This window comes from Rhodnius prolixus, unplaced genomic scaffold (assembly GCF_049639745.1).
Source record: "Rhodnius prolixus isolate KJV_2025 unplaced genomic scaffold, Rpr scaffold_8, whole genome shotgun sequence".
Classification (NCBI taxonomy): Eukaryota; Metazoa; Arthropoda; class Insecta; order Hemiptera; family Reduviidae; genus Rhodnius; species Rhodnius prolixus.
The window spans coordinates 12,643,716-12,671,526 of record NW_027411593.1 but is presented as its reverse complement, the minus strand read 5'-3'; the positions used below and the strand labels follow the sequence as shown (position 1 = coordinate 12,671,526).

The following is a 27,811-nucleotide window of genomic DNA, read 5'->3' as shown; positions in this document are numbered from 1 at the left end:
AAATTAATCTTTTGTTAATGAACATCTAATTACTTTTTCGTGATGTTCGCTGGGTCTATTTCAAAAGATCCGGCCTAGCAAAATCAAATGTTGCAATGTCACCGTTTTTCTATAAATAATTTAGAACAACTTTGACTCCATATCCTTTTCCTTGATCTTTGGGTAGTGGGACGGTGGAGTATTTTGAGGTTCTATCAAATAGGCGACTCTTACCATTCTTAGGATGAAGATTTGTTTGATGTCCACATATTGTGATTATTATATTTAATCACTAACAAGATAATTTCATAATTTATTTATATTTGGTGATGAAAATAGGTTTAACACAAAAATAAATGCTGTAGTTTTCCTACCTAGTTTGCACTAGAAAGATAGCTTTGTTTAGGATGTTAAACTTAGGGTGGTTAAATATTTACTTGTTTGTGGAAACAAGCCTTAAATGAAAGTTTTACTTTGTATCAATTCTTAGTTTTACTACCAAATCCAAATCAAAAAAACCTTGGTTTTTTGATCAGGGCTATTATTGGTAAATAAAAGGAAGCAGGTAATCCTACTGTAAATGCCTTGCTTTTGTAAAATTGACGGAAATGAATCTAACCAAGGCGGTAGCAACCTGGCTCATCCATTTTAAAGGCTATGTTTAATTTTCTAGAATCGGCCAAGACCATGTAAAAGAAAATTTGAAAACAATCCACATTGCCCAGATCTAAAAGGGATCAGAAAATCTTTAGGGCTCGGAACCATTTTTCGGCGAATAACCGATTTTTATTGGGTTACAATAAAAATGAAGTATCTTTAAGGGTTTTGTTGTATATCTTGACAGTTACTTTACATACTTCAGACTCCTTATTTAAATTTCACGCTGCAGAGTTAAATCACAGTTTACATTCTTGTAGAAAACTCCATAGAAGGCAGTGGACCAGCCATTTCTACAGAGATCTCTTCTCCCGCGTGTGTCCCAAACTAACATCACGACCAACACTAAACCTGATACTCTAAATACGATATACTAAATCTCGTACTTTAGTCGTATTACCACAGTTGCATTTGGATACAGTGAATCAATAGTAATTCACAGGTAAATCACTAGCTTATCACACACTACAATCACACCATTCTTCCTCTAGCAATACAATAGAAGACGCTCACAAACTCACTTACTATGAACAAAAAAAACCGACTCTACAGGGAATCACAATCGGACGCAAAGGATATTGCTTATAGCAATTCCCTTTAGATTCTACTAAGTACATTCTCTTTGAACTAGATTCAGCAATTACTGAGTTATCCTGTTTCTTAGACCACAAACTGTGCCTTTACGGTAGATAGCAAAGGTTTACGTGGTTATTTATAACTTCAAAAGATTTTTTAAAAAAACTTAGTAATTTAACTTAAATCATTTTTACAAATCAATAAAGATGTTTAATGATTAATTAATTAAAAAATGCTTTTTAGAGCAATGCCTCGATATCTTTTTTAATTTTTGGCTCATCTCAGTCTAGTGTGCCGATACTATTTTGCTGGGTTTCTTAATTATCGATAGATTTAGGAGGCCATTGGCATGAATGAACGTGGCTATCGAAATTACTTCTATTTTGATGATGGTTTCATTTTAATGATGCCGAAAAGCTTCTCCTTTTCTCCTGGTTGTTTTCTTGAACTTTCTGTCTCTCATCCACCCACTCTTCACTGTTAACTCTATTCATGACCTAGTTTTCAATCGCCCTGCTCACCTTTTACCTCTTTCCATTATAATATTCAATGCAATCGATCCTTTTTCTATAATTAATCTGCATCATTGAATTAGATCACTTTGTTCTTAAAATAATAATAATAATATTTAATTTCCATTTTAAAAAGTTTTATCAAAATAATTACGAAATTGTCTTTTAAAAATAATTGTGGCTTCATAAAATAATTTTACAAACTGATAAACCCCCCTGCACAATATATTTAGATTTTAAATCCACTATATTAATTGACAATGGAAATAGGAGATGATCCTTTAATATTCCACAATAATTCTAACTATATCCACTTTAAATTATAAATTGGCCAAATGAATAAAATTACCACCCATCATTTTATTACGAAAACCATTTTAAACCGCTAAAAGGTAAATTACCATTGACTTATTGCTGAACTGGTATAATAAAACTGAAGAAAAAAATTACTGAATAAAAAGAAAATAACTGCAATTTTCACGTACACGTGTGAAAGTTAAGATAATTTTCTATTCAGCTTTCTTATCTGCCAAGAATTAAAGTTGTCACCGACAGTATTTCAGGGCGAGCCGTTATCTCCTTACTCTTGCTGTCACGCCGGGAAAGTCAGATTAGAATGGATTTATTGAACTTCATAACTTCAAATTTATAAAGTTATTGTTTTAGATAGCAATCGAAGATTACTAAAAATTTATAATAGAGAAAATATTTTCATTTAAATAGCAAAAAAATAGCCAGAAATTAGAAACAATTATTCAATAACTTTTGGTCTACCGATTTTATTCAAATTTGGAGTTTTAACTTAGATGTTAAACCCGTGAAAATACTCGTATTTCGTACAGGAAAAGTGGCCACGCCTTCTTTCTAAATAACTTATTAAAGTGTTGTAGATTATATAGAGTAAGTGAAGCTGTTTAAATATTGAAGAATCTACTAAAAGTAGATTATATTAAAGAAAATTTGCTGAGATTAAGCTTTAAGTTAAAATAAAATCAGTAGATAACTGAATTATCAGCGCTTTACTTATCTGCTGATAGCGAACGAACATTAAATTTAGAATTACCTTAAATTATCATTAAACCGGCTTTGTAAAGTTTAAAGTTTTCCACACAAAAGTTTGGTGAGGGAGGGGTTCCCGCTTGATTAATTTAATACTTAGTTTATCTGTTAGATCAAGAAATGCTTTCAAGAGACACATTTATTTTTTTCCCCAGTTTGGCACTCAGTAAATAATTCAGATTATATTCTATCTATATTTTTAAATAAATACATAGTTGATAGGAGTCTTTAGTAATCGGAGAAAGCTCAAATTCAAATTTTGAATCTATTACCATTAATGATACTAAACTTTCAAAATCCATCATTGGAAATAAAACTTCACTGATGATGTTTTCAAAATGTTCTCGGTTTTCTCGGAAAATTACTCGCAACTGTTTCTTGAAATTTCTTAAATTGCTGGGGCACTCCAGCGTACTTAGAAGGGATACTTTTTTAAGAGAGAGGCTGCACAAGAACTAGTTGTTAGAGTTAAGTTTCTAGTCTGGGTAAGATAGCTGCTAAATGTGGGAGAGCGCTTGAAGGTTCTTTTTGGCCCTAAACTGAGCAATTCCCAGCTTTCAGTTACAAGGCGAGGACGTGGTATTGAGGAACAATTTCCAGACTAACAGTTCCTTGAGGAATGGGGAGTTATTATTTATGGTCAGTAAATAAGTCCTTCCCAATAACCTGTAGTATAACTCCTAGCATTTCTGCCGAGCTATCTGCCAGTACTAACCTTATCAAGGATTAATCCTTGTCTACCTAATCTTACTCCTTACTATCAGGCACGATCAGAGAGCAGCAGATTAAACGGACCAATACAATCCCTGCATGTTTGCGTACCTAATCGCTAGATTCTATTGTGAGCTCTCTGGTTCTAGCATACCGAAGAGAGAATGTTTAAAAAGGATTAGTGGGAATACGCTGGGCCTTGTAAATAAGTAAGTGGTCGCTTCTACTTTAATTACAAAAGGTTGACTCAAGAAAAAGGTCCTGGGAAACAGGACGAGCCAATGACCTAATCAAATCTTTTTTTATTTATAATACTTCCTTCCTGTTAGATCATGTAGGCCCTAGGCCCTACTCATACTGTCCTATCCTTTGTCCGCACTCTTTATCCTCATAACTTCCAACACTCAAATTCTCCTCCACGTCAAGCTTCGTCCTACGTCTGAGCCTCTTCACCTTCTACTAATTCTGACTTGGTACAACTTTTTAGGGTAACTACCCACAGAAATTCTTTACAAATTTCAAGTAATCTTGGATCCTCTTTTTTAAAAAAAACCTTACTATATTTAGATCCTGAATAAATGCCTTCAGTTCCTGGATGGTTCACATTCCCTTTCCATATTTTTTGAAATTGCCCAAAAATTTTACTCAGAATTCTCCTGAGTCGTTCCTTTTCCTTTCTTAGTATCAAATTCTCTTTCAACATGTAAACAAATCTTAAAATTATTCTGTAAAGGCTTGATTTAAAAAGTAAAACGTAACGCAGAAACAAGTATACCTGTTGATCGCTATTATACTTGCTTTGATGCCTTTCTTTAACCTCATTTTCATTCCTAATAATTGGTCTTTGATAATTAAAGTACTCAACATTCCCAGACATGTCAGCGCCAAGATTAGGAGGCTCAATATTGCATGCTCCTCTTCTATGAACTAACATGTATTTTATTTTAGATCTGTTTATTGTGAGTTCCAAATACTTTGCTCCTTTTTCCAAAATTTCCCAAGCTTTCCCACTAGTATTGATGCCATGGAAGCTGTTTACTATATGTTATATTTAAAGCAAAACATTCTAAAAACAATCAATCAAACATGATTCACCTCAAAATCACTCAAAACATTAAATTTTTTTTATTGTTCCATTTTCTAAAATTTGACAAGATTGCATTATTATCTTGATTAGAATTAGAGCGAGGGTATAAATAAAAACTAATGCAATGGAAGGTCAGTTTATTTATAGAAATACGGAATAAAGGTCAATGGATTAGGATTTCTCTCGTTCTCATTCTCTCTTGCGAATATTTCTCTTGTGCTTAATGATGACGTGAAAGTAAAACGTTTTATACGCCGTTTGTATCATCAATCATGAAATATTCCCAATGAAAAATCTCTTGGCAATTGGTGAGGGGGTGGCAAGAAGTGAGAGAGAGAATTGGATGCAACTAGGATGACATCCACAACGCCACCATTTATCCAAACACATTATTTATCTTTGCAAAATGGAACTTCGACACTAGGGGGCGCTTGCGCATTGTCTTTTTTTTTTTTTTTTTTTTTTTTTACATTAAAATAAAATACTGTGTCAGCTACAAAGCTTTTTCTATTTTTGTGGTCAAAAATTAGAATAATTATCCATTTCCTTTTCATAAATCGTTGGACTTGATTGGCTCTAAACATTTTTGCCAAAAGCGGAAGTGTTGCGAACAGAACAGTTTCGAAAAAATTAAATTACCTTGGAACTTTAAGTTCCCTGAGTACGTTCAAAAACTTTTATTTTAATGCTTCTCAAGATAACACAGAATTATATCCGTGTATTTAGACCCCAAGATATTAATTTAACAGCGAGTTCTTCAGAATTCGCTGTTCAAAATATAATAATAAAAGGGAAAGGCAGACTATTCAATCATTAAACTCGCTACACTGAGACAAAGGCATGTACCTAATTTGGAAATCCAAAGGCAATATTTTTGACTCCGTTAGAGAAAAACGTAAAATAAGTATGGTACGGACAAGAAAAGAGGAAAGATCTCGAATAGAAATAAAAGATTCCTCAAGATCTCTTGAGAAAGAAAAGGCTAGGAAAACGGATAGAGAGCATCTCGAATAGAGTGACTACAAGAGATTTTCGAGATAGTATTTACGCTGACGGAGAATCGGGAATTTGTGCTTAACTGAACGATCCCTTTTCATAATACCTCCTCCTATGTAAAAAAATTATATCAATGTTGCCAATTAAGGTTTTTGGTCAAAATGTATTCGCCTGCTTACGACCATCCTGTTTCGTTTCAAGAACTCTCTCTTAGGCCTGCACTACAGTTCACTCTTCTTTCTTTTCTTGTAAGAACTCCTGTAAGGATTGCAGGGCATTTCATTTATTCTTTGAATCAAGAAAGACCTCTTCAAAGAATTACAGGACATTTCACTTATCTTTAAGCTTATTCTTCACATGATGCCTTAAACATTCACGCCTGCATCAGCATCTTTATAATACTTTAGAAGCTTTATACAATTATCGGGTTATGATTACCCTAGACAGCCCTATGTTTAATAAACCAATCCCTTTTTGTCTTTCTCTGATTCCCTTCACTAGTTATTGCCTGGAAGATCCGGTTCTTCTTCTTCCTTTGAACCTAGTGTTTATTTTGGCCCAATCTTTTAATTCGTTCTGCTTCTTAGTTCTGTATTACCTCCATCTGATCAAACACTTTTTGTAGAACTTGTTCTTTGTATTATTATTCTTTGTATATTACAAATTTTAATACCGAATATCTTGTATTAAAAATAAGAAAACGAATGAATACTTTTGAAATTTTTTCCTAATCAGTCTCCATGATCTCTCGAGACCTTTCATAGATCCACAGGGGAATTAGGGGCCAAATATAAAAACCATGTTCTAAATTAAATAAAAGATATACATATAATCAAACAAAAGTTCTTTAACATATAATATACACAAAAATACATAAATTTTAAAGAAACAGTAGGGAATATTTAGTAAATACTACTGAATTTTCCAGTCACTGCATTGCGGAGCTTTCCAGGCTCTACTTTGTATGAACAAAAATACGCTTTTCTATTTTGAATAATTAAACTTTTGCGTCAGAAATGAAAGTCAAGAAAAAAATGAAGTAAAGAACAAACCGAATAATACTTATCCCTACATGTAATGTTTTTTATAATAAATGAAAGGTCTATTAATAATGTAGTGCAGGGCATCTTAAAACTCTCATTTCCTCTCCTGCGCTACAAAGGAAAGCCATTCTCTATTTTCTTTGTTAATTTAACATTAAATCACTTTCATTAAAACTGATGTTGAAAAATTCAAATTTTACTAAAAATACATTAGAGAATTAGTTATTGAAAAGTTTTTAACTTTGATGTAATAACTTGGCTGTTAAAACTAAGGTTGTAAATTTACCAATATTTCATCATCTTTTCTCATTAGCAGTTTCCCAACCGACCCCTGAAAGGGTAAACCCCTTATCAAGCTTCTTTCTAGGGCGGATATCTGTGTATGTCCCCTTGTTTAACTTTCCAAAGGCTTAACACCCCACTAATTAATGATCTCATCAATTTTCCTAATATTAATTATTTTATGTAATACTTAGGGTGCGATGCTGGAATCATGCTTATCCTACTAATCTGTTCATATTTTTTGTACCATATCATGCTGAAATAGATAATTAAACATTAAATTGATGAACATATTAGTTCAAGTATTTTTCATTTTCATTTTTCTCCAGTAAGTCATTTCTAATCGAATCCTAATCGAGTGGCGAGGGTTGCCTTTCCTTCTCGAACTTCAATTATGAGTCCACATCGATCCCAAGTTCGGGCGAATTCTCTTCAAGTGATGTGGGACTATTTAGTGCGCGGATATCGCTAGTGCTATTTTCCTCCAGTGCAGGGTCGGCGTCTGCACCTGCTTACCCGGGCAAGTGCTGGGGCCCAATCGCTTGTAGGGGTCATCGACACTTGCTTCCCACTCTAATTTCAAATTAAGTACATATAAAAATTCTCTTCTAGTTTTGAACAAATGAAGGAATCTCAGTCTTTCCAGTCAAACTAGTCGGAATTACTTATTTTCCCAATTCTTTTGTAATAGTGATTCGAAATTCATGAGTGAATTGGATTGTGCAAACAGAGTAATCCATATTTGAAGTTACGGTTGCAAAATAAAAGGAAAAACAAGGAATTCCGTCTAGTTTGACGGGAAAGATTGAGATTTCTGCTTCAGTTTATTAATAATTAAGTCAGAGGTGGAATGAATAGGGTTGCCAGTATTTTGAGTTACGATTGTAAAATAAAAGGAAAAATAAGGAATTCCGTCTAGTTTGACTGGAAAGATTGAGATTTCTGCTTCAATTTATTAATAATTAAGTCAGAGGTGGAATGTATACACAGGGTTGCCAGTATTTTGATTTACGATTGTAAAATAAAAGGAAAAATAAGGAATTCCGTCTAGTTTGACTGGAAAGATTGAGATTTCTGCTTCAGTTTATTAATAATTAAGTCAGAGGTGGAATGTATACACAGGGTTGCCAGTATTTTGAGTTACGATTGTAAAATAAAAGGAAAAATAAGGAATTCCGTCTAGTTTGACTGGAAAGATTGAGATTTCTGCTTCAATTTATTAATAATTAAGCCAGAGCTGGAATGTATACACAGAGTTGCCAGTATTTTGAGTTACGATTGCAAAATTAATGAAAAAATAGAAAAATTCTCGTCTAGTTTTGAACAATAGAAAGAGAGAGATTGCGAAAGAATGAAGAAAGCACTATCAATCTTCCCCGTCATACTATACGAGAATTCTGTAATTTTTTCCATTAATTCTGCAGTCGTAACTTCAAATTCAGGGTAACTTGTTTGCACAATCCACCTTTGTCTTAGTTATTAAAAGTATGAAGCAGAAATCTCAATCTATCCAGTCAAACTAGTCGAGAATTCCTTATTTTTCCTTTTATTTTGCTATTTTAACTTCAAATTCGGGCTACCCATTGTTTACAATCCACGTCTGGCTTATTAATCAATACACTAAAGCAGAAATCTCAATCTTTCCTGTCGAACTAGACGAGAATTCCTTATCTTAGTCAACAACTTTTTCAAATTGATAAACATCATATTTGCATTATTAATTCACAAACAATCTTAAGATAGATCAATTAATTTAGACTCTACATTGAATAATCTTTTAATATTGTTTGAACATATTTAAAACTGAACGATTGTTACTAATTCAGTATTTATTATAACAAGTAATTTCTGTTCCTCTATTCTACAACCTATCTCCAGACAACTGGAGTATCTTGTTTTAACTTCGTTTGATTGGATGATTCGTCTAATTTGCTGGCAAGAGAAGATGAATCAATTCACTACTTTTTTGTTGAATCTTCGACCAATTAGTTATAGCCGAAATGATTCGTATTAAGTAACAGAAAAACGGTGAAGATCTAGGAACAGGACAGTTTCCCTAATAAGATTTAAGTAATTTTATATAATTCCCTTGCATTTAAGGATCCTGTCGATATATCGCCACTCTAATTCACTAACCACTGAAGCTTACATGTGAACAGAATCAAATTTCCATCGTAGAATAGAAATAAAAATAGGATAAAAGGCAAAAGTTGACCATGTCCAAGCTTTCTAGGAATCATAACCCGGGGAGGACCCTCTTGTTCTAATCGCAATCCTTTCAATCATAATCAATCATTCAATACAGAATCTGTCATTTTCTTGTTCATACTAAAACTAAATATTCTCTTGTTTCCTTCTAATGAAAATAAGCGAAGCCACGACACAAAACACGGTTCCTAGTATTTTTCCATAATTTTTCACGTGAATCTAGTTATACCTTACTTCAAGCCCATGAAAGGTCAGACTAGGGTCGTGTATACATATATAAAATATTAGATTTTAGCTAGCTGGTAGTGACTTTAGGCCGGAGGGCTCAGATCCCACAAATCTACGAGTGTTGATTTGTTCTTCTTTTTTTTTGGAGTTTTTATGCTTTACTTCGCGGATTTTGCAATGAAGCAACTCTGTCCGGAGGCCTCCATTATCCAACGCCATCTACTGAAACACCTGTCCACTCTAGATTGTCATTCTAACCCTTTCTGCTGCGAAATAGCCTCCACCTACGATCCTAGCTGCAGATTTTTTTTCTATCCTTTTCCCTGCATATTATCCTTGTACCATCATAAGCTAAACTATTGTATTATGAAGGTTAAAATGTAATTTTACATTAGTAATTCATCTTTGTAATTAATTTTAGATAATTAACAATTAAGTTTGTCTATCTACAGTCAAATGTAAAATCTACAGCAAATATTGTTTGTCAAAAGTGTTTCTTACTGCTAAGTTTGCAGTTGGGTTCCAAAATAATACTGAAACAAAATATAAAATTTAAGTTCCTGTTCATTATTTTTGGTGACTGATTGTTAGCCCTGAAGATGACCTATTCCCTAGGTCGAAAGCTCGTCATAATAAAGTTTGTAATGACTGAAAATGGCATTAATTTTTCATCCAATAAAATTTAAGCTTCCTGTAACCTTTATAGTAATTTCCTGTAAGTGCTCAATATAATAAAAAAAAACTATATTTCGCTTGCAATACGTCCGCCCTCTGAGTTTGAACGAAAGAAGAAAAGAGAGACAAAAAAAAAGTGACAAGCGTGTGAAGGAACTCTAAAAGATTAATGGATTTTATTTGTGATGTAGTGGGGAGATATAGTTGAAATTAATAGCCGATATAGCCAGAATTGTGGACGGAAGGACCACGATAAATTCTATTTTGTTGTTCGCACTGTAAAGATGGTTGTTGATGATGAAATGGTTATTTCTGAAGCCTCACAATTTTAAAATTGCCGTTATTATTAATGAAATGGTATTACGTTGATTCAACGAAGAGAAATCCATCAGTTATATTCGAGAAGTCTCCAGCTAATTAAGCATTTTATGCATAATATTGTTCATCTTTTTTTGGTGATTGATTCATTAATCTAAAAAAAAAAGAGAGAGATTATTGCCAATTTCAGTCTTAATTTTCTCTCTAGCTTCCTTTCTAGAGACTAGATCATCTTCAGCTACTCTAAACAGTCCCCAGTACCTAAACAGTCAGGACAGAAGACACACCTGTGCTTCAATTAGCGCGTTAGCGCTATAAGTAACAATGATAACAGTGAACAGTAGAAGTAAATGAGTGGAGAAATTACCCAGTGGTAACACTCCAAAACATTATATGGTTAGTCACTCTCTTCACTTGAGAGGAGATCACGAGGCCACTGTCTTTTAAGACGTCTTGTCGGGTTGTCAGGAAGAGTTCTAGAAGAAAGGTTTTTGAGCTAAAGGATTTATATGAGATTGCAAGCTGAAGTTGAATTTTCTGTATCGTGTTTTAGCAACTTGGGTGATAAAAGGTTTGACTTGGGTGTGTATAGTCAGGTTGGAGACATAAAATGGAGCGTTTACCACAGTTCGAAGTATTTTAGATTAGATTAGATTAGATTAGGGTGGCCTCAAGGCCTGCGCCACCGCGACCCCTATGGATCTATTGTGGCTCCCCGGCTTTAGAGCTCACCCTCCAGACCCGTCCGTTTAATCAGACTCTTAATTCTGGAGAGTGGCTCCTGGGTAAAGCTCTCAGGCCTTGGTTTTTCCTCCCCGAGAAGTAACATCCTTAGCCATACGAGCCCCTCACACTGACACAACACGTGCAGTGCCGTTTCTTCCTCTTCCTGACAAAACCTACAAAGGCTATCTTCTGCCAGGCCCATGCGATACATGTGTTTTCTGAGCCTGCAGTGGCCCGTTAACAGGCCTACAATTATCCTTATAGCCCCACGGCCTTGACGGATTAATTCTGCGGTCAGCCTCGGCGAATAGCCTCTGATGAACTCCTTCGCCTGTCTCATCCCAGTGGTGGTAAGCCACCACTCCTGAGCCCTACTCTGCACCCATACATTGATGGCCGCAGACTTAACACATTTCGAAACCCCAAAGCAGGGCTCCGGGCCAACGAAGTGTCCCGCAGAGCCTTCCCGGGCCAATAAATCTGCCACTTCGTTCCCCTTGTGTCCTGAATGACCAGGTACCCAAACTAGAAAGACCTTATTCAGGTCACTAATTTCCTTCAGGGCACCCAGACAGTCCCAAACCAGCCTTGAGTTGACCTGGTGGGAACTAATTGCCCGTAGAGCAGCCTGACTATCCGAGAAAATTACGACCTTAGAGTTAATAATTCCTCGCCCTTTAATCTCGGTGGCACAGAACCTAATTGCAGCTAGCTCAGCCTGAAAAACTGTAGCTAGTTTTCCTAGGCTAACCGAAAACCTACATTTCGGTTTCGCCCCGTACACTCCCGCTCCTACGCCCTCCTCCATCTTGGAGCCATCTGTGTACCACATCGAATCTCCCACAACTGGGGGTCCACTTTTCCAAGCCTCCCGGTCCCAAATACAGACTTTGAACGGCTTGTTGAAGTTATATTTGGGAGTCATAAAGTCCGAAGGCAGGCAAGTATTTTAGATGGTAGCGATTGAATCCTTTGGAGATTGGAGCGTTTGGTTGAACCCCACAGCTCTATTCCATACGCTTTTGGCTAATCTGCAAGCCCAGAAGGCCAAAAAAAAAAAAAAAAAAAAAATTATTCCATACGCCCAGATGGGTTTCAAAATAGAAGTATAAATCAGTCTTTTGTTGTCCAGAGAAAGTTTTGATCTATCGTCTAAGAGTCTTTTAAGTAGTCGATAGCGTCTGTTTAGTTCTGTTCTTTTAAGTCTGGTGTGGGGGCTCCAAGAAAGTCTTCAGTCTAAGTAAAGCCCAAGGTAGCGGGCAACGTTCACTACTGGTAGAGGTGTTACTGGATTACTGGAAGAGTAATGCGACGAAGAGTAAAGGTGATGTTTTGAGACTTGGTTTCATTAAACTTAGTAGCCCATCTCTTGAACCACTGTTCTAAGGAGGAAAGATGAGATTGCAGATTTCTGTGAGATATTACAGGATCATGATTAGTAGACAGTAAGGCGGTGTCGTCTGCGTTTGTGAGAAGTGTGGTGTTAGGATCAGTTGATATGTCTGAAGTGAAAATGGAATAAAGAATAGGACCCAGCATGCTGCCCTGTGGAACTCCAGCGTCGATATGTTTAAGAAATAAAATGTAAAAAAAAAATATTAAAACTGTTAACAAGCCTGAAGGTAACCAAGCCGCTAGGTCGAAAACTTTGCAGGAAATAAAACAAATAGTGACTAAAAATTGGCAATAATCTTTCTTCCTGTTTAGTATGTTAGTCATCTGACAATGTACCCAGTTCATCCATTCTGCAAACCTGGTTCTAGACCAATTTATTAAAGTGAAGCGCAATGCTATCAATCTATTATACGAGATACGAGATATACCAAGAACCAAATCCCAGGAATATCTCCGATTTACAAAATCTGGAACAATAATTCTGACCAACCTTGAATTCCTCAGCAATAAATATATACATATAAAAAAAAAAAAAAAAAATCAACGTGGTAAAGTATATAAATTCATTTTTATAATATAAATAAATTCCTCACAATGGTACAAAATAAATATTGATTTGTAAAAGCAAACGAGAATATATAGAAACTATTTTTAAACATTTATTTCTAGTCATGATATACACGCACTTTACCAAAAGCTCATTATTCAAAGTTGACACAAAGTAGTATGCAAATTTAGAGGCATCTACCACACCCCTGTTCGTACACTCTTGGTCCTCTTGGACCACCATTAACTATATAAATGTATACATCTTTGCATCATTTTTCAAATCTCCTCTCTCTTTTATTTACTCTCACAAGTATATATATACATATACGTGCTGTATGTACGTTTGTACTTGTTATATACAAGTTATATGTTACCAAGTTTAAAAGTATATGTATTTACTATTGAATAATATTGCTTCTTATAGTCGTATGTAGACGATTGTCTAAAAATAACAGGTCGTTTTACTGGTAAGTAGAAAATCGAAGTACATGCTGTAGGAAATCTACTTATTACTACTTAACTGTTCTGTTAGCAAATAAGTAAATGTAATTCAATTTTTCTCTTATAAAATTTTTCATTCTCTTGCTGATTGTGATTTCTCTGTAAATATAAATTCAGAAACTCCCATGGTAAAGTACTCTGTTTCTTGTACCCATAATTTCTACTTGCAACACATCAAAGAGACTCTTAAAACAAATTTCAAAGAAAATAATTTAAATATAAGAGATTGTTAATTGCATTAACAGCAACCCTAAGTTAAATGAAAAAAGGTTTGAAGCAAAAAGGGAAAATCCTATTTAATAAAATCGCCATTTAGCAGTTTCCCGTCAAATTTAAAATAGACAGTAATACTTTAAGGTTTCATTTTATAAAGCGTTTAGAACCACACATTGTTCTAACATAGCCCTTGAGAGGGGTGTCAATGATTGTAGAGAGATTCTCGTAGATCCTACCCTGTAGAAATCGAAACCTTTTATATGCGCCCTTATTATAATATGAGCTGTAAGTTCTCACCTCTGGAGATGCTTTAAGTATTAATTATACTAAAAACGTTGAAAAATTAGACAAGATAGACTTCCTTAGTATATGATACGATATCGTCGTAAACGATAAAGTAAACTCTGGTAAACTTACGTTCACTCCCTTTTCTGTCAAGAGACTCGAAGATGCTTGTACAAGAACAAACTCCTCCTTTACACTATGGTGATTAGACCGATGTTGCACTTCATTTCAGTATTTATAATAAATATTTATTTTTCTATCAAGAAAAAATATTTATTATTTGGAGAATAGCTTCTCAAATTGTTCATGAATTAGATGATAGATTTCAATCTAAAGCCGAACAGATTTTTGTTACATATCTACGCAAGTATGAACATGAATGCATTTTAAATAGATTCGAGTTGTAAGAAGAACTAACATTTTAAAAGATAATTTTTTTACTCCGTATTACAATTTTTGGTTACTTTTCGTAAGAAAGGATGTATTTTAGTCAATATCGGAGGCAGCGCACTGTGTTGCTAAATATAAAAACTTATAATCAATTAGAGATTTTTAATCAATTAGAGTCCAGGTGTAGGTGGCAAGTGAGCCAATCACTTCAATTGATATTAAAAATATAATTATTGTTTATTGGCAGCAGAGCAATAAGAATTAGCTTTAAAAATTGAACGTTATTACCTATCATTTTCCTTGTACATAGTAATTTATTCATATTGTTGTTAAAATAATTTTTCTTGTTTTGCTTTTATTAATATTTAGTTTCCTTTAAATAAAGTTTTCCTTATTTTTCTATGTTTCAGTATCGCAAGCGGAAATACTTGGCAAAAGTGAGATCTATATAAAAAGTGGCAGCGATATAAACCTGACTTGTGTGGTGCGCGAAACACCAGAACCGCCATCATTTATTTATTGGTATCGTGGAAACAATGTGATCAACTACTCACAAAGGGGAGGCATTTCTGTGCTCACCGAGAAACAGACACGCACTTCTAGGCTATTGATAGCCAGGGCTTTACCAGCGGATTCAGGCAACTATACGTGCGCTCCTTCAAGTTCACATGCGGCCAGTGTCATGGTCCATGTACTTAATGGTAAAAATATCTTTAATTTATTTATTGTATTTACTGAAATTTTGTGTTATAGTAGGTCAACTAGAAATCACTCGCAACTTCTATTAGCCTAGAAATGTTTACAGTTTTAAATGTGGAGCAAGATGAATGTTTCTTTGATGCTGAGTACCTGCAAAAATGGGGAAGTGAATATGTCCTTTCTGGCATGGAAGAACAAGCGATCTTGTGTGGTTTAGGATTGGGTCGAGAACCCTGAGGAGTTCCAGAGCGTTATGGGCAAGAAACAGGTCCTACTCAGATCGTACGGCTCAATATTTTTTTGGCAGCATCTTCCCAGTGGAAATTTAAGCAATAGGAAAAACTTTTTCTTCAAATTCGACAGGAAATATCGAAATCCGATTTGATAGCCTGGCCACCATTAATGTGCTAGCTCTTAACGTCAGTGGCTAGTTTGTGAATGCATCAATAATGATCTGGACAGAAAGAAAACATAATTTCACCTTATTATGGGTGCCAGAGCTTGCCGGCGTGGAAGGAAATGAGATAGCTCTTCGTCAACTCAGAAGGCACTGAATAAACTGGGACTGCAATATGTTGGCATGTGCGTATTGAAAACAAACAAGACTTCAATAACCTCCTGGATGTTTCCTAAATGTCATTAACCAAAGAAGATTTGTTTAAAGTTACTAATGGGCTGATGAATCAAAAATATTCCCACATTCTGAGGTTACTTAGATGTCTAAAAATTGCAATACATCAATTACAAAGTTATTTTTGACACCTTCCCTATATCATTACTGACTTACTTCTTAATCTTCCATAAACTCTAACTCTGTTTTAGCGATCAAGAAACTCATTGAAAATAAACGATCTTGCAACCAGATTACCTATAAAATAGTTACTCCTAGTTCCGATTTACTTGACGCACCCGGTTAATTTACTGCGAGCTGAAAACCTTGAACGTACCCTTCCTAGTTATATGAATCTCTTGCCAGGCTTATATCTACTGTAAGTAATCTGACAGAATCTGGGAAGGTAGCAGAGAAGATAATGTATCTCTTTGTTTTCTTCCAACAATCATTTCCTTTATTGATAAAGGAAATGGTTTATTGACAGCCATCGTGATCTAGACTCAGCCTCTTCAGTAGTCTCATTAGTCTTTCTGTATCACTTAAATAAATCTTTTTAGCCTCAGAAGTCTTCCACTTGTAACTGATCAGAACTTAGTCCTGCCACAGTCAGTAGTAAACTTGATTGTTTCTGCATTCCCTTACTGTTCTTGCTGTCATCTCATTCGAATACTCCTAATTCCGATTATTCCCTAATAATAAACAGTTTCCAGCCAAATTCCACCTGGTGATGGCTGTAAAATGAACATAATAAATGTAAGGCAAATATACTTTTGAAATTTACTAGAAAAGAAGGCAGCTTGAGCTACTAATTTTTTAGCTTTAATATTCTTAATTACATCCATATTTCTAACTGAAATAAAATTCAGGATTATTTTTCATCCTTTTTTTAATGACTTTCCCGACTGAGATACTAAAAATCTCTTAGACCTACTTCTTAACAATAAAATGTAAAGTTAAAAGAAGAATATGGCTATTTCTATACTCAAACAAATTCTTCCCACTTTTCATGACAATGGTTATCCAAACCACGTACTATTATTATCTAGCTGTCCTCTGCAGTCTTATCTTACAAATGACACATCCAACAAATTCTGTGGAAATCCCAGATTTTATCCTATCTTTAATGTTGATCATTTTAACCACATGAATGCAATGTTTAAAAAAAATTATTGTTAATAAATTTGCTTAACAAAAATTATATTCTGTGAACAGATGCATTCTTGGTGCCTATTCGCTCTGCTGCTCTACACTCTACTGTATGAAGCATTGATGAATTACTCCTATGTACACGTCTCTCCAATACACTCTGACATCAGACACACCCACCTTTTTATTCGTATTAAGATATAAAATAGGCTGTACTTCTTTTTTATCCTCGTGCATCAAAAAAGATCATTTTTGAATCAAAGGGCGGGATCTATTACTCAAACGCCTCAGCCAGATCTTGCCCTTGGTGGTCTAGTAGGTTAATACCTCCTTTTTTACTTGTCATAGTCTTAATATGGTTGAGTACAACGCGATAGAGAGGCCGTGGGAGGTGACACAAGGCTGAGATTCACTGAAGAGACAGGCCTAGTAAGAGTTTCTTAGTAAGGAGAACTTTGAAACCTCTACCCTCTTAAGATGATATCCAAGACGGGCGGCAAAACACCCTTCAAGTTCGTCCTTCCCCTGGTTAAACCGCCCTCGTATTTGACCTACTACTTTATATTACTCCTTAATTAACCCAGTAAAGTTGCCCTACCCTATCATTCTTACTCCTAACGTTCCTCTTCTCCATTTTACCAGGCCCTGGTAGAGAGAAGATATCAAATAGAGATAAATAGAACTTCTATAATTTACTCTCTTCAAGAGGATTCTAGTGACTCCCATTTTGTTAAAAGAATAAAGATAAAAAACTATAAAGTTTAAAAATCGCAAACTTTTTTTTTAGTATCTTCTTTTCTGCTCAAGTCACTGTGATCCCAGTATTGACAGAATTAATAATTACGTTCTAGTAGTCTGAGTTTAATTAAAAAAAAGATTAAAATTTTAATTAATTTCAAGATTTTGTTTTTAGAACAGGAGAAGGTCCAGTCCTTTCAAAATTTCCCAACTGTATTAATGGATTAAGATTCAATCTGATTGCTCTGAGGCAATATTATTTTTAAAATTCTTATAAAGAATTAATCACCAACTTGATAACTGGCCTGGCTTTTGTGCTTTAACAGTAGCTTTTGCTTATGGTAATGAAATATGCCTTCGTTTAGCGTTAATATTGGCAGATACGTTTTTTTTTTTTGCCAAATGATAGAGAATAAGTGATGTACGGACATTTAGCTACTCGTATATCAAAGCAGACATTGGGACATCGCTTTCTGAACAAATCTCTTCATCTGGGCACAAGAGTTAAGTTAGGTCATGTCGTATCCATTTCTTTTAATCCTCACACTTCAATTCTTGTTGCCAATTGATTGCCTCCTTGATGACCAAATATGCAGAAAAGGCCCATCGCAAACTTTTGTCCTGGTTCATTGAAAGAACTTCGTTTACCAGCACATTATTTCCAGGGCTCGCAAAGCAAATTTTATGGCTGAAATCGCTAACCTGTTGTTTTCTAGTTAATTCCAGCGATTACTATACTTTAGGGGGGGTGCCTCGAGAGCCGAGCGACAGTAGAGGCGAGACCTGTAAAGCTAATATGTGTTGTGTACTACTGTATTAGATTCCAGGTCTATGCCTTGGATTTTATTTAATGTTTAATATGAGAACTTTATAGTAAAAGTATGTTTTCTAGTAGCCTCCGTCCGCGACATCTAATTGGTACTTGGACATGAAGCCCACCTGAAAAAAAATAGGCAATTACTTTACTTTTTTGTTTAACTATACTTTGGGGGCCACCACATCCTCTGCTTGAAAGACAGTTTTAAGACTCTTGAGCGGCTGGCTGACCTCTAAATTTTATCCAAACCCTGGCTTATGGGGATCCTGTAATTTCCTGACTTGATCCGTGTCCTTAAAGCCACCCAGTTTTCTGTGTTTTTACCAGGTAAGAGTTCAATTCCTTTACACTTAGACTCCAAGTTGTTTCTGATAATTTTCTATGAAATTCCTTTCTTCCTAAAGTCTGTCCTAGATAAGAATACAGAATCCTTTTTTTTTTATTAATTAAAATAGTTTTTAATTAATTAAAAATTTTAAAAAAGTAGCCGTCAGATCTTGTTTTCAAACAGCAGCAGAAGTAGAAGTTCTTGTGTGTTTAACAACCTCAAAGTGAATCATTGCTCTGTTTAATTGCTACCATATTAAGGGGAAAATGCAATTTAACAAAAAAGCGCAGTAATGGTGCAGTATTTTGTTGGAGTAGCCATTTTCTTCTTCATTATATTTACTCAACATTTAGTTTGATATAAACATGTAATTAAGTTGGACTAAGATTAGATGGAGTGCGCTACAATTATGTTACCAACTTTTACTACACATTGTGTACTTAGTTTTACAAATAATTTATTACATCCACCTACCATACTCTCTGATATAGCCGGTGGTTACCTTACTGTTATATGCTGTACTATTTACTTTAAATTATATAGTACGAATTTAGTTAATATGTTGTCCACAGCTACTGTGTTTCAGAATAATACTAACTAACCAGAACGGTCACTTTTCTCAGAGAAACATTCTGTACTTTCTCTGTCCTTCAAAGCAACTTTATTCCTTTCTGTCCTTCAAAGCACCCTTTATTCCTTTCTGTCCTTCGAAGCAATTAATTAAACAATGTAATATATGAAAACATTTCTCTCCTTGCCATCAAGTTAATTACTCTGCTAGTAGTTTTGTTTTTCTTTCTCGTGCAAAGATTTTTGTTTTATTTGACATTTTCTTTCAGAAACAGGCTTTGAAAATGTATTGAATTATTATTTACATTATGAGGATTGTGAAATCGCAATTTACGTCCAACGAAAGAATACAGTGATAGTTTAAAATCCTTTTTAAACCGGAAAACAATTAAAAATTATTTGGGCTACAAAATGAAGGTACCTTTGAATCGCGTGCACGTTTCTATTTAGTTAAATAGTGGTTGTGATTTGTAATTTGGCCAGGATAAAGGCCTAATTGGTTTTTTCAACTTATCGAAAAAAACTGCATTCTTTATATAAACTTCCTCATTAAACTCATTATTTCGAAGAATTGACATCATCTAATAAGTACTCTTGTAAGGGAAATAAGTGAAAAATGAAATAAGTAAGGTTAAAACATAAGGTTCAAGAACCTCTTAATTCCTACATTGGATTTCCGTGGACAAACGTTGGTCAACACTGTGCTGCATCCGGAGAAGACGGCCAACTGAACTGCTGGAGACAGTGCGCTACTCTATCATGTTTCAAATTGGCCACTGGACATGATTATATGAACTTAGCATCTCCACAAGATCGATGTAGGGGATTCTCTCTGTAGTAGTACTGCTGCTAACCACAGTCTAGTTTGGAAGAGGTGGTAGTGATACCATTTACCAACATTCCCTACTTCCAAGGAACAATTCAGCATAGAGTCACGAATCACCAAGTTCTGCGCGATAATCCTCACGAGTAATCAACACCAATCGCTCAACGCAACACAAACCCCACTTGCATACTGTACCGGAATGGCCAAGTGGTTACGGGGATCGCTTAAGAGTATCTATGGCGATGTAGGATTTGAAAACGGGTCAACAAGGATCGGTTACTTCTGACACCAATCGCCCTTCACTTGGTTTTGAGACACCAAATGAGAGATAACTTTAAATACAACTTTTTCACGTTCCTACTTGCTCTGCATTATTACAACATTGACTCTTGTCTTAGGTATGAAAACAAAATCAAGATTAAAATAATGTTAATAATTGATCATAATTTTTTACACTTGTCAGTCATTTGTACAGAAATATGTTGAATCAGCCAATGTTTAATGTTTCAATAAAATTAACTAGAATGTTAGTTCATTTATTGTCAATTATCTGGTTTATATTTACATAAATCTATCTTGATACGTGAATCAGAGAAGCTTGGTTCACTGAATAGATTTGTGTGCCATGCGTTTGTAATGGATGACTAGCAAAGCGAGAAATTAGTGTACCTTCTAGAAGCATAGTCCCTATTCCCTTCTCTTGCGCACATATTTGTATTTGTGTAGGTGTTCCGTTTTGCCTGAGATGTGACTTTGCCACCTGTTGGTTCCCTGTCAACAGAATCACTCTATAACGTCTTTCTCAAATTAACTAGCGCATATGGAAATTAGAAATATTATTAGAAATTGAGAAACTTCCTAAATCACTTATCATGATTATACGAGTGATTAATTTGTAGTTTTGAGTAAGAAATTTGTTTTGATATCTTCTTAATTTTGTGAGTTATGAATGTGTTACAAATTGTGAAAAATTCTTTGGACTTTTGTGTAAAGTTATTCTTAGCTGCCTTCGGATGAGCGAGACAGTCATATTATACTTCCGTATCCTCTAAATCGAATGCCCCTTCTGCGTCACTGGGCAGTAGTTCCTTTATCCATTTCCTTAGATCTTTCCTATCATCCAAATATTTATTTATTTTTTTCTGTCGACGAGGATCCACTGCAGCCTATTTTTTAAGCAAATGTTTCGTTCGGGGATTCAGTACCAAACCAGAGACTGATTCCCCATCATTGATCTTGCCTTCTATTTGATCATTGTTCCTCATATTTTACCCCATAAACCGTAAAAATAAATGGTTATTTTGCGCAATTGATGCAATATAATTTTCAAATGGTGAGTCGTTCATTTTTTTGTTTTTTCTTTTTGAGCCATTAGCAAAAATAGGCTATTCTCCCTGTAGGCCATTTACCGAATCATTCATATTGTAATTTCATTGTTTAGTGCTGCTGATTGGGGAAGAGTAGTAACATTAGGTCCTGTAATTACTCGTATACTGATTGGCTGCAAGCAGAGTGATACCCCAGGGAGTGCAATGGACTAGTTTAGTTAAATCTGATTTGACTTAACAGCAATGATCTTTACAGATTTTATTGCTAGATTCAATTTACTTACTGAAATTTGCAACTCATTAATGTATCTCTTGACGTTATGTCTCTTCTCTACCTCTCTAATTTTGACGGTCGTTAGCAGCAATTGGTTGTAAATAGTAAGTTATCTTCTTTGCTCATGATATTGCTGTAACCTTCTTGGCTTTCCGTTTGGGTCTCCTGATATTTTCGAATATACCTCAATGATTATTGTAAGACGATCAAGTATGCTCCTACTTCCATAGGCTATGCAAGATATAACAGAATATCAGACCTAACCATTCCTGGTACGAGATGCTCTCTAAAAAATAAAGTTATTGGTGGTAGGGAATGCCTGATTTGTATTAATAAGAATTGACCTCCATGATTTAAGATGAGCTAACGCCTTAACGAATAAAGAAAATCGTAATTCCTCATCTTGACTACTGTCGATTGGTGTACAACGACCTCACTGGCGAACCTAGCGCTAAAATAACGAGAAAGATCTGAAGTTATGCCTTCGTATTATTTTCTATCAGAAGGAAGACGTAACATATTATTCTATACTTCAATTTTCTGCAATAGTGGTAGAAAATAGAAGAAAATATTCCTTAGGCATAATGTACCCCTGACTACCGCTCTTTCTCCTGACTAACATACTCTAAACTCCACTGTAACTAAACGACTGACTAGGCCTGACTTAACTAACCTCGTTACACCTACACTTTGCACCACTAGTTATCAACGGTCTGTTACTGTAGCTGGCATTAAATTCTAGAATTTCCCACCATCATCAAGTAGAGAATCTAGAACAATTTAGACCTTTAAGGATAGCTTATTTTCTTCCAGAAAAGCCATTTTATTATTTTAAATTACCTTTACTGATGGAAATCTATTCCCAGAACATCTCATAAATATTATACTCTCAACAATCCCTTATTGTTTTAACAATTACCAATAATCAAACATTTTGTTTATACTTACGCTCGTAAGAGGAATATGTTGTAAACGCGCCGAATTGCATGATTATTTTTCAAAGAAAACGCAAATCTTAAAACCGAACTAACATGAATAAATGGTTTTTACAAATTTTACTACGAATGGCCGCCTATATCTGTCTTTATAGGATGGACTAGCCATTTTCTCATGGATCTTTAGTGTGCCAGCGATTACTCCAGTCTCACATTATAAATAACACTTACCTGATACCCCCAACAACCAGTACTAAATCGCAAAGCTTGCAGAGTGGGTCAAGACCACAGTTGATTCAATTTGTCTCGTCTAAACTTAACAGAATCCCTAATCACTTAACTCCATTAAAGCTTTCCAGATACGTTAAATTCAATTTCAAAAAAGGTTTAAGTATGAGCCAGCTTTAGTCTTAAAATTCTAGGGCGTTATTTTAAGATGCCATGAGAATGAAATTTTTAAGTTTCCTCTCTTGTCTACTGATACAAATTTAAATATATGAGCTAAAGAACTTCATTTAGGCGAACTCAATACTAATGAAAGTGTATAGTAGCATACTTCAACGCGAAATTATACCACATATAGAATGCACCGATGCTCACAGTTGCCTGTAATCAAACATTATTGCACTTGTACATTAATTAGTTAGCACAACACGTTCCACTTATGTAAACATGATCTACGCCTACAGATTCCTAACTTAGTAAATTATCGGTTACGTAGTTTACTATACCACCTCATTTTCAGATGCCTAAAAAAAATAATAATAATTCTGTTTATTATTAACCAGAGTTTTATTAAATTAACTCTCCTATAAAATTTGTCTACTTTCCTTTATTACATTTATTTCTTTGCAACCTTCACGAATCATATGAGAGAGAGGTCCTTGCAAGACTACACAACATCCCATTATCGATTCTGGAAAGGGATCCAAATTAAAATTTGTGAACTGTCAAAGACTGTCTGCCCAAAACGCCGTAATTAGTAATTTCATTGAGATAAGCGCTTTGAAAGGTTGTCCAGACCGTTCTTTAGGAGCGTTGAGAGCAAAGTGTTTCCAGAAATATGTCTCACAAATACCAATTTTCTCCGTAATTCTGAAAGAAATTCGTTGAAGCGAACAACTGGAAAAAGAAATCGTTAAATAAAAGGCACTTTTAATCGGTGGAAAACCTAGATTCAAAAAGAAGAGGATGTATCAAATGGAATTAACACTTGGTCTTCTGTGATTGGCCACTTTTGCGATTACGTTGTTAACTCTCTGGCCAACACTAACACTGAATTTTTTTGTACTATCTCTCAAGAAAGGCTAAAACGTGTATTCGTAGTGAAAAAGTGATAAACGTTAATTGTTCACGTTCCAAAACTCACTTTTCCAGCAGAAGTTGAGCGCAAAAAATAAGAGGAATCAATGACTGAAGAATCTAGTAAATTCTTTGTCCACTTTAAAAGCAAAGGACCTAATAAAATACTGGTTTTGTTCACTTAATCTAATTACATGATCAAAGCAAGACTTTAGGCTCACCTTTAGTCCACACACAAGTCGGCTCCTGTTCCCTCTGAAATGTCACCGTTAACCATTATTCGTATATACGTATATATACTGTAATCAATGGATTAAACCAGATAATTAACCTAACAAGCCTTTTGTGTAGGTATTCTAATTAAGGGGCTTAAAATTTACGCTCGGATAAACAGCTTGGTGATATTTTGTTGGTCCATCGGAAAATTGTTTCCAAATTCAGTCACTCCAGTAAACATTTTCCTAATTACCTTCCAATATTTGGAATGTTTGTAAACTACATGATTACGAACTTAATAATTTAACCTTGAATTAGTTTTAGCTTGAAATGTATGCTGGAAATGCTTGAAATGTTTGTTTGTTAATTCTATAAGGGTTTTTTACTTTCTTACAAAGGGCGCTAAGGTTCATTAAGGACCTTAGACTTCTTTATTACAACATTCCCAAGTCCCAAACTCACAATAATTGTCGCTACTCTGAGCTCGCAGTCTTCCATTTTCTTATAATAGTCATTTAAGGTCTACTTTTACGTCATAGCCACCGCAAGCAAAATAGTACCCATCTTTCTTCTGCCTCCAGGTTCCCATGTAGGAGTCCTTGATTGAGCCACATCTCAGTATCTGATTCTTGGTGTTTTGAAGAAGCTTCATTGTCTCCGTAAATCGTTATTTTTTCTGAAGATTATTTTTACCATTTTACTTAAAAGTTTTCCTTTTTAAATACTTAAGAGGCCCTCATTTTTCTTGGTTAGTACCCAGAACACACAACAATAGGTGACCATCGGCCTGATTTTATAAAAAGTCTAATAAAACTGAATTTATGCTTTCGACAACACGGCTTTGAGTTAGAAGTAGTAGCATCTGCTCCTTACACCGATTCGAAATTGTTGCTCCTCTCATTTCTCAAGTTAACGAATGAGCCTCTAATACTTGAAATTGATTCCTGCGCAAAAGGATTATTAGCCTAAATTCTATATTCTTCCTAATAAATGAGAATCTAGATGACTACATGAACAAGGGTTTTCTCCCAGTTATCTGCAGACCCAATCCTCTTGCAGCTTTCTTTGTTCTTGGAAGGATCCAGCTTATACCGCTCTATTTCAAGGCTGTTTTTATCATCATCTTCCACATACGCTAAATGTTGTGTCAATCTCTTTAGAACCGTACCATTTAGATACGTACGAATGGCTTTCCAGTCAGTCTCCAGTACCAGAGTGAAACAGCGTCGGTGACATTGGATCACTTTACCATAGGCATTCTGTTTTCTTTAGAATTGACTCTTGTTCTCTTAATGCTTTTCTTAATTTATCTATATTTATTTCAGATTTTATAAATTTTCTGATTTATGATTTCTGATTTTTAAAAATTGGTACTGCGGTAAATGCTCTTACCCTCATGTTTACGGATGATCTTGTTCTGTTTTGCAGATTCTCTCACGGATTGCTCAGATTAAACTGAACGTTATTGCCCTTAGTAAATTACTATTGAATACAAATATAAACCAAATTTGTTACTTATTTGCTCTTCGCCAAAAGTAAACACCTTGTCTACCCTTCTATATGATGATAAAATTTTGGAATACGTAAATACATACAATTAACTTGGTGCAAACTTTTCTTTGTAATTTCTGTATCTTTATTAGCACTTTCAACAACTTCAGAGTAGCTTCAGCAATTCAGGATTTACTCCTGAAGTAGTACTACGTTACTCACTTATCAAATAAATATTTTTTAACTTGATCTTATTCCTTAATTATATCAAGTTCATGCATTTTCATTTATAAAGACAAAAAAAAATTTTGCCTTGCGGTTATTTTTTAGTGTATTTCAATTTGTTTAAGGAGAACACCCAGCTGCTATGCAACATGGGAACAGCAGCAGTAGCAGTAGAGGATCCGGACTGACATTGCTGCATCCGCTCGTCCTTGCGCTGTCCATCCAATTGCGGATACGCTAAAAGAAGAAATTACGCTGTATCCAAGGAATTGTCTATATTTCTTCAACAAAAAAATTAAGTAATAAAATTAAATTAAAAATTAAAACAAAAAGCAAAAAAAAAAAGTTACCACCTTGTAAATATTGTAAGAGATTTTAGAGAAAGTTAAGTTTATTAAATAAATAAAAATGAAAAAAAAAACTGTAATGTAAATATGAAAAAAATTCATTTGCAAAAGAGCGAATGGAATAAGTAATGATAAGCGATTTGATGGTAAAACAATGATTGGACATTGTTGATTGTAAATGTTGAAACACGAAGAAACTGAGGTGATTATTAAAAAAAAGAAATAAATACCTCTTTTTACGAATGAAAACCCAAAGGAGATAAAGAAACAAAAATTGTCTCATCTTGTAAAATAATGACTACTCGGAGTAGCTGGTTAGATCTTAGACTTGTATGTTAAATGTCAGACTGCTCTATCTAAATATATAAGTAAATATAAAAATATTACCAAAAAAAAAGACAACACAAAAAACTTTTCTACAAAAAATTACACCAAGAAAAAAAGTTTTCCTTTTACCAAAAATAAGAGAAAGAAGCATCTAGCATTTTCATGTAGTGAATGTACCATATGTTTTTAGTGATCCTTGTTGTAAATACCGTAAACCACTTCCCTTTAAATTAAAAAAAAGGAAAAACTATATTACTATTTATTAAAACCTTTTAAATGAAATAAATTGAGAAGAAGAGAAAAATAAAGTTTATCTAGAAGTATACATTTTCAGTGTAATAGTTAATTAAATTAAAATAAATTAAAAAAAAAACTAATAATGTAAGTGAATATTAATAAAGAACACAAACAAACCAAAACCAATGGTTTTTTTGTATAATTTTTTGTTCCCATAATTGAAATTAATGACAAAACGAAAAAAAACGCGATAAAATCACACGCATATATAAATAAATAAATGAATGAACTAAAAAATAAATTTAAAAAAAATGTATGATATAAATGTGTATATAAAATATACAGATAAATAAGTAAATTTTATTCAATGTTATGGGGAAAAAATAATTAATTGTATTTTTTTTATTTATATATTTATTTTATTTTTTTTTTATATATCTATATAGTAATTATAATAAAAAGAAACTCTTGTCAATGTGACTCTAAATTAATTGTTTTTAAGTGGCAAAAAAAAGAAAGTAAATTCAAAAAACTGGTACCTCTTTTTCCAAAAATATTGTCGGTGCTCTACAAAAAGAAAGCAAGAAACCTGTAATACAAAACTGTATATTATAAAAAATATATATATATATATATATATAAAAATACAAAAAATAAATAAATTGACTATTAGAATTCTACTTTTTCTGTCTCTGCCTCCTACTTTTATGGCCAGGGCTGAAATAAACATAAAGGGTAGCCTTCATCCGGAAAATGAAAGGAAAAATACAAGGGAAAATTACAGAATTGGCTTCTAGTTCGTCTAGATTTCTACTTTTTCTGTATTGGTCACCTTCTTTTGTGGCCAGGGCTAAAATAAACATAAAGGGTGGCCTTCATTTGGGAAATGGTAGGTAAAATACAAGGGAAAAAGACCGAATTGGCTTCTAGTTCGTCTAGATTTCCACTTTTTCTGTCTTTGTCACCTACTTTTGTGGCCAGGGCTAAAATAAACATAAA

At 34.2% G+C, this 27,811-nt stretch overlaps 1 protein-coding gene across 1 annotated transcript in view; it reads left to right on the top strand.

Annotated features, from left to right (window-relative positions):
* Nucleotides 1-26,645, top strand: part of LOC141451520 (zwei Ig domain protein zig-8-like) — an 82,643-nt gene extending 55,998 nt beyond the window's left edge. The window contains exons 4-5 of the mRNA XM_074122957.1: nucleotides 14,804-15,094; nucleotides 26,027-26,645. Of these exons, the coding sequence (XP_073979058.1) occupies nucleotides 14,804-15,094; nucleotides 26,027-26,142 (407 nt within the window). The 3' untranslated portion in view covers nucleotides 26,143-26,645. The remainder of the gene's footprint in view (nucleotides 1-14,803; nucleotides 15,095-26,026) is intronic.
* The last annotated feature ends 1,166 nt before the right edge of the window (nucleotides 26,646-27,811 follow it).